This window comes from Ceratotherium simum, chromosome 13 (assembly GCF_057802395.1).
Source record: "Ceratotherium simum simum isolate JZ-2026a chromosome 13, ASM5780239v1, whole genome shotgun sequence".
Taxonomy (NCBI): domain Eukaryota; kingdom Metazoa; phylum Chordata; class Mammalia; order Perissodactyla; family Rhinocerotidae; genus Ceratotherium; species Ceratotherium simum.
In genome coordinates, this window is record NC_141912.1 from 18535699 (window position 1) to 18543758 (window position 8060).

Sequence of the window (8060 nt, forward strand, 5' to 3'; positions counted from 1 at the left end):
ATAAGTCTTTTCCAAGACCGGGCAAACCAAGAGGTTATCAGTGTTTCCGGAACCGATATGTACAATCCAAGGGTAACACAAGTAAGTTTGTAACGCTTAGTGCCAGATAAAGCAGCCTTGAGCTTGGATTGCCACATTGCCCAGTTGACTCTTTTGGAGCGAGGGACATTCCTGCTGGAGAGTACATAGTGGTTTCTTATGCCCGGAAAGAAAGCATGTGCCTCCTTCAGTGACCACTTACATCTAGAGAGGGACCAAGGCATGGGAACGCTCGTGTTTATCTGTGTGTCTGAGCCCACCCACTGTTTCACTGCAGGCCTTGGAGCAAGAAGTATCAAGTCCTAAAAAGGCATTTGGGCTGAATAGCGCAATATGCTTGGATACCCTTGCTTCATGTAAACACAGGGTGATTGTGAATTCCAAGAGCCCGGGTGTTGTAGTTCAGCAAGGGTCTGATTAGCATCTAGAAAACATCCCAAGAAAGGGCTGCAGACCTCTTTGTCTAGAGGAGAGGTGTACACATGACCCTGGTCACCGGGGCTTCCTAGCAATTCTCCTATGAATGTTTTATCCAGGTTCCCATGGAGGTATATTTTGGGAGTCTCTAGAACTTTCATGGCAAAGGGCTTTTGGCTGGCCCACCTTATTTTTACAAGTGCGAGTCAAGCAGTCTGACGTACAAGGAAGAGTTGTGGGAAACGAAATTTCCTTTTCTACACAGTAGAAATAATATAGCTTGTAAGGTTTTTCCAAAAGCTGGTAATTGCTGAGTAAACTCTGTTTTGAACTATCAGCGCCGGGAGTCTTTCGGGATTTCAGCTTTGACATCACGTCAGCGACTGTGTCTAAGAATCAAAAACATACATTGCGTAGCCTCTATTACTCTCTGGTTTCATGGGCCAAAAAGCACAGAACTGTATTCCTTATTTCCATTGTATAACCTTTTACGTAGCACTTTGATTTTTTAATGTCTTCTTGCCTTCCAGCCTTCAAAAACAGAAATACAATAACTGTTTCTGCCTACTCCGCTGGCAGGATTGGGGGATTGCATTTTTCCTGGGTGTTCTTGATCATGCGGCCAGGGTACATTCCTTTGAGCTTACCCCCCACAGTAACTCAGCCTTTCTGACTTTAAGCCAGTCACATGGCTCAAGTCCAGCAAAACTTGAAACTTTGGCATTTGGCACTTGCCACGCCCAGGACATGGCTCTCTGAGATTTAGCAAAATCCAAAAATATGAATATGATTATCCCTTTGTGTCATATATTTAAAACTTAAATTTTAATTTTAATCAAGTTTTGAAACGTGAGTGTGCCCTGGGCATATTAGCATAGTTAAATTTTGCCAAACATAGAAAAATCTTAGGTTGTAAATTTTGGAGCAGCTTGTAAACTCTAGAAAAGAAAAAAATCAATGAAACAAAACGTCTGTACATACGTTCATTTACTATTATCATTTGTGCTGCTAGGACTGGATCTAAGATAATAGCTTGCACCCAGTAATGCTTTCTTGCCCAACTTTCTGTCTAAAATGACAATATTCTTTCTGTGTGCATTTATATTAATTTAAGAATATATAAAACTATGCCTGAATTTAGAAGAGAGCCTTTTTTGGGGTTTTATAATTCTGCTTTTCTTGATAAGTGTGTATGCAGACCATCTGCGTATGCACATAAGAAAATAATGTCACTTGTTTCCAAACAATTATTAGAGGCAGTGATGTATGAGGATTACGGGAGACGAGGATTGTTGCATCTACCTGTGAAAGCAGCATTAAATAGTCACTCATTTCATCAGGAAAAAGGAATGTGCTCTGGGGAATTAGTAGCACAATAGTCATAAAGTACCCACGTGGCTAAACAAAATTCCTGCCTGATGCAGGAATTTCAGTTCTGGGAAGGGAAGGAGGGTTTCTTTACAGAGGGTACACAGGAAGAGATGATTGTCTTTCAATTGTCTACAAAAATGAAGGCACCAATTCATATCATGTACACAAATGAAGAAACATCTTGAGTTAATTCATCTTCTAGCTTGTCTAAAGGTGGGAAGTTTGCAGGGTGAAGGCACCCAAAATTTAAGTCCCCACTGAGAGTTTTTAATGCTCATTTCTCATCTGAGGGGCTCAATTTTTTCTTGAAGAGTACACACAAGGCCCTATCAAAGTTCATTGTGCAATTTTGTTTTGAACCCTTGAAAGACAGCTTTTCCATTAGAAATCTAACACAGAAACGTCCTTAATTAACAGACTTTTCTGGGGTGCAGGGTGGGGCCCAAGCAGAACTCTGGGGACTGGAGGTGTGAATTTTAATGCTTTGTTGCAAAAGGAGACTCTAGACCTTCTCAGCATCTTATTTAAAGCGGAGTACGCTAATACGTGAAGCGGTGCATTACTGGCCTACATTGTTACAGGTATGAATTTTACATAAAACGGATTAATATTATATGTCATGGTGGAATTTTAAATACTCTGTGCCCATGCATTTTTAATATTTACGTGCTCTAATTTAATGCTCAAGGCAATTGCATGTCTTGAGCCCACTTTTACATGTAGATAGGTAAAAGAAAAACCCTACGACTGTTTTATTTATACGTCTCTTCACCAAAAATCTGCATTTGGCATTCTTTTCCTCTTTTTTTGCTAAGCTTTAACGTTTTTGCAAAAGAAAACGGAAAGGCTACACATTCCATTCCATCATATGCTTTCGGCAATTGTGAAAAGGCGAATAATGAAACGGAGGGGGAAAAATACAGAACAGAACGAACGTGCCTTCTTGAACAGCGTCCTTCTTAAGGCACTGGAATCCCAGGGATGGAGTGATGGGTGGCGGAGGGTCCCTGGGCGCCGCGCTATTAGGAGTGGCAGGAGATCCTCGAGCAGGGCCCAGAGCTCCCTCAGCAGCCTGGGCCGGGGGAGAGAGAATTCCAGCCGCACATTCCCGCAGTTCTTCGCAGGAACTTCTCCCTCTCTTTTCTCCTCCCCAGGGCACACACCAGCCTGGCCCGACTCCCACCCAGCTCCCTTTGCTCAGAGCCCCGACCCACTGTGTTGACGGAATGGAGTGCCCTTCCCATTGGCCCGAGCGTCATTCCCTGAGGTGGCACCGTCCGTCTGATTGGCTGGCCACTTCCGACCCCCCGCCCACCCCTCCACTCGGGTTGCCCGGCTCCCCGCCCCCCAGCACCGCCCGGAGCCCCCGCCCTCGCAACCTCCCTCCGCGCACCCTCCCGCGCGCCCAGCCCGGCTCGGCTCCGCTAGCGCGGCGACCTGGCCAACGCGCTGGCCCCGCCCTCGGGGCGCGCGGCTTATAAATGCAGCTGCGCGGCGGGCTGGGCGCCAGCAGAGAGGAGGCGCGGTTGTGAGTCAGTACTCGGAGCGGGGAAACCTCGGGTCCGGGGGGAGCGCGGCGGCGGAGGCGGCGGCCGGGCTGTAGTCGGAGCTCCGCAGGGAGTGACTAGGGAACCCAGTGGGCTGCTTTCCTTCCGGTGCTTTTGATTTTTCTGGCCTTTTGGTCCCGGCCGAGTGTCGCCCACTGAGCAGAGATCCCCCAGCAAAACCCGGAGCGAGCCTCCCGTCAATTGTTGGGTGCGGGATCGCCGGGAGCTTCGCGGTGCCCCGAGCGCGGACCGAGCGCGCCGGCCGCGAAGGCAAGGAGAGCGGAGCCGGCTGCGGGCGGGGGCCCGGGAGCTTGCCTGCTTCCTTCGCTCGCCCCAGCAGGTCCGCTCGCGCAGGGCGCAGGGCGCGCGCGATGAAGGCGGTGAGCCCGGTGCGCCCCTCGGGCCGCAAGGCGCCGTCGGGCTGCGGCGGCGGGGAGCTGGCGCTGCGCTGCCTGGCCGAGCACGGCCACAGCCTGGGCGGCTCGGCGGCCGCGGCGGCCGCGGCGGCGGCAGCGCGCTGCAAGGCGGCCGAGGCGGCGGCCGATGAGCCGGCGCTGTGCCTGCAGTGCGATATGAACGACTGTTACAGCCGCCTGCGGAGGCTGGTGCCCACCATCCCGCCCAACAAGAAAGTCAGCAAAGTGGAGATCCTGCAGCACGTTATCGACTACATCCTGGACCTGCAGCTGGCGCTGGAGACGCACCCCGCTCTGCTGAGGCAGCCGCCACCACCGGCGCCACCGCACCACCCGGCCGGGACCTGTCCGTCCGCGCCACCGCGAACCCCGCTCACGGCGCTCAACACTGACCCGGTGAGAGACCGAGCGCCGGCCCAGGGCGGTCGCCGCCGGGGTGCAGGAGGGCGGTGGCGGGGTGGTGGGACGCGGGCGCTCCCCTTCTTCAGGGCAAAGGCTACCGAGAATGACAGTGCCTCCCTCTTTCTCCTCTGGGCGCCCGGGGCCGTCAGCGGCTGGCTCCGCGCAGCGAGCGCTGGTCCCGGTGAATGCGCGGGGCGGGACTGGGACTGTGCGCATCCTGGGCTGTCAAGTCCAAGCTGTGCCCGGGGTTGGGGTAGGGGTCCCCCAGAGCTGCAGGCTGGGGAGGGGGCGTCGGGCTCCAGCCTGGTTTCCGAGAGCGAATCCTGGACCGTGAAGAGTGCGACGTTTGCGCCTGCTAACCTTTCCCTTGGTGTTCCGTTGCTGTTCCAGGCCGGCGCTGTGAACAAGCAGGGCGACAGCATTCTGTGCCGCTGAGCCGCGCTGTCCAGGTGAGCGCGCGTCTCCCTTCTCGAGTGGCCGGTCACCAGGGACGCCTGTGCCCGGGGCCTTCCGGTGCCAGACACTGTGGTGTTCTTTGCCCCCAGAATTTCTGAGAGCAAACTCCCAAGGAGGCCTGTCTCTCTTCGTGCCACCCAGTTAGCAAGCGAACCCGTACTTCGCTTTAGTAACTTCGGGTTCACTCTAAATGGAAATGGATCAGCTTACGTCCCCGCCGCCCCCATTCCTCCCCCAGTGACCGCAGGCTCTTCCTGCTCTCCTCCCCGCCGAGGGAGGGCACCGTCGTGGGCGTGGAAACTGCCCGATGTCCCCCGCGCAGTCTGACACCCACGGAGGGGGACACAGACAGGGCCTGGGAGTGGGTCCCCTCTCCAGGCTTCCCCGGGGCCCGCAGCTGCCTGCTCGGCGCCTGGCCGGGCCGCGGGCTGCGGGTGTTGTCCGACGTGGTGGTTTGTTTTGGGTTGTTGATCAAGCATGTCTTGAGATTGGTCGGTGGCGCCAGTTAGTCTGCAGCGGGAAGGTTCACACACCCCCTCTATTCATTCCTCTTCCACAGGTGTGCGGCCGCCTGAGCCCGAGCCAGGAGCACTAGAGAGGGAGGGGGATGAGCAGAAGTTAGAGAGAGAGCCACCGGAGGAAAGGAAAAAACATCAGCAAATCCTATCCTAGAAACGTTTCATTCGTCATTCCAAGAGAGAGAGAGGAAAGAAAAATAAAACTTTTATCCTTTTTTTTTTTTGGCACGTTCATAAACATTCTACATACGTATTCTCTTTTGTCTCTTCATTTATTACCGCTGTGAATTGTACATTTCTGTGTTTTTCGGAGGTGCAGTTAAACTTTTAAGCTTAAGTGTGACAGGACTGATAAATAGAAGATCAAGAGTAAATCCGACTTTAGAAGCCTACTTTGTGACCAAGGAGCTCAATTTTTGTTTTGAAGCTTTACTAATATACCAGAGCATTGTAGATATTTTTTTTGACATCTATTGTTTAAAATAGATGATTATAATGGGGCAGGGAACTTTCTTTTCCCTGCAAGAATGTTACATATTGTATAGATAACTGAGTGACATTTCATACCATGTATATATAGAGATGTCCTATAAGTGTGAGAAAGTATACGCTTTAATAGACTACTGTAATTATAAGATATTTTTAATTAAATATTTTTTGTAAATATTATGTGTGTGTTTTTTTAATCTATGGGAATATTTCTTTTGGAAAATTATTTTTCAGCTCAATGGCAGAGCTCTTGATATCTTGAATGTCTGTTCTGTTTGACCTGGCTTCTAATTTGTTTTTGTTTTGCTCAGTGTCTGTAGACTCGGAAGTAACAGTTATAGCTAGTGGTCCTGCATGACTGCATGAGATGTTTAATCACAAAATAAACTTGTTCTGAGTCCATCCAAATGTGTTTTCTTTAACCTAGATTGAAATCTTTGTATTTGAAGCATATGTGTTGAAAATATACTTTATCAGTTTTCAAGTACAGGGTTTGATAATGTAATATATAAAGAGTAAGTGTTTCTCGTTTCTTAACTGAGGTCAAAATGGATTCTGAACGATTTTGCATATGGGTTGGGGAAATGCTTGGATCCTTAAAGAGTTTATGAAATCTGTTTTATCAAAGTGAAAAAAAAGATGCTTATCATTCTTCATTTTACACTAATGCTTAATGTCACTGAGTTTCATGTCTGTACAGATTATTTAAATCATAGAAATGAAAAATGTTCTCTGCTTGCTACCAAAGGACTGACTCTTGGAAATGAACACTTTCTGCTTTCCTTCCTCCAAAGAATATTAATAGGCAACAGTGGGAGAAAAAAATTAAAAAGGCATAATGGCAAATCCTTCAAGCAGGGATAAAAGTTGATCTTCAAACATTAACTTAAGTAGACCAAAAATTCTGATGACCGCATCTAGATTATTTTTTTATAAAAATGATTTTCACTATAGCTATGTTAGTTAACTGCTAAACTACTGTCCAGTCTCTTGTGATGTGTAACTTTTACATGTGAATATTAAAGTAGATTTATCTGTCTTGCACTGTGATTTCTGGTCTCATTTCTTCAAAACCTTGTACTTATTTTTTTAAGACTTTCTTTTCTCTTTAAGGAAGGTAATATTTTCTAGGTTAGATAGGACTATCAGGGCTTGTGAATATTAGGCATTTAATGTGATCAGTACTTTACACACCAGTTAGATGGAATTTTTAGAGTGAGAGAGAATTAAGTAGGATTTAATTGGGTGCTTTGTAAATAGTTAGTCAACTGTGTGTGTAACGTGGTCTGTTTGATTTTTAAAAGGAAAGGATTTGTTTCAGATTATACAAGAATAAAAGTATTATAGACCCAAGGGACTTTTTATGAGGTCAAAATCAAATATTTATATGAATATGAAATATCATGGTCCCTAGTAGTCAATTGAAGTTGCAATATCTCAACAGAAATGAACAAAGTTAATGCTAGTAGGCTCAAATAAATTGAAAAGTTTTAAAAATCTGTCCTATCCCCAGCATGTCATCCCCTCAGCTTTGACATTTCACTGGTCTTAGGTATTTTTAGAATTTGATGCATTTGATGTTGAGCCTTATAAAGTCAAAGGACTCCTTGTTTCGATGAGGTTTATTTTTATTTTTGATATTATTCATTCTTGTCACACATCAAGAAGAAAACACAAGAACACTGCTGGAATTCCAAATCTGAAGAATTCTAACGATTGCATTTTTTGTTATTAAAAAAGGGGACAATTCCTCCTTTTTATTTAGCAGTTTAATTTCAGTAGGAAGCAAGTCACATGTGCGCTATTGGTTGGAGTTAGACATCTGTCAGGGCTGACTGCTGGACCCCACCTAAGCTTTTAGGCTCAGTTTAAACTTATGCAGAGACATTACAAACCTCAAAATAAATGGATGAATATTTTTGGTTTTTGACGATAGGTGTTGCTCCTTCATTTTATATTTTGGGCATGAAAAACCACTAAAAGGGAAGAAAAGTGTTATAGATATTGCATTTTAGAGAGCTGGCATTTTTTCCCTGGCCACTTGCATAGCATTGGATGTCTCTAAAGAAAAAAAGTCATTTATTTTTTAAAAATTATATGCAGTTGTATAAAAATATTACATTCTGTTAAATGTTGGCTGTATCCTAACCAAGCAACCATTTGATTGATAAAAACATAAATTGATTGATAAAAATGATAAAAACATTTGAGTCATTTATAGTTCTAATTATTCAGATATTTGGTTTAACAGAGGAAAATAACCTGACTTCTCTCATTTAATTTGTCTACTTTTCATTGTATAGGCACAACCAAAGAGTAAGAAGCATTTAGAACCTTCAAAGGAAAAAAGAGTATCCTATAGTGGGATGTTGTTTCTAACATGGTTATAAAATCCTGAACATCTC

General features: G+C 46.3%; 1 protein-coding gene across 1 annotated transcript; it reads left to right on the plus strand.

Annotated features, from left to right (window-relative positions):
• The first annotated feature begins 3342 nt into the window (after window positions 1-3342).
• ID4 (inhibitor of DNA binding 4) lies at window positions 3343-6705 on the plus strand. The gene is made up of 3 exons (XM_014788721.2): window positions 3343-4186; window positions 4583-4641; window positions 5208-6705. Exons 1-2 carry the CDS (start codon window positions 3746-3748, stop codon window positions 4625-4627), a joined length of 486 nt encoding a protein of 161 aa, XP_014644207.2. The 5' UTR covers window positions 3343-3745; the 3' UTR covers window positions 4628-4641; window positions 5208-6705.
• The last annotated feature ends 1355 nt before the right edge of the window (window positions 6706-8060 follow it).

What these genes read in the sequence shown, in the direction of transcription:
- ID4 (XM_014788721.2), top strand. Translation starts at nt 3,746, where the DNA reads ATGAAGGCGGTGAGCCCGGTGCGCCCCTCGGGCCGCAAGGCGCCGTCG. An exon ending in CGGCGCTCAACACTGACCCG is followed by an intron (nt 4,187 to 4,582) that starts GTGAGAGACCGA and finishes TTGCTGTTCCAG; the next exon opens with GCCGGCGCTGTGAACAAGCA.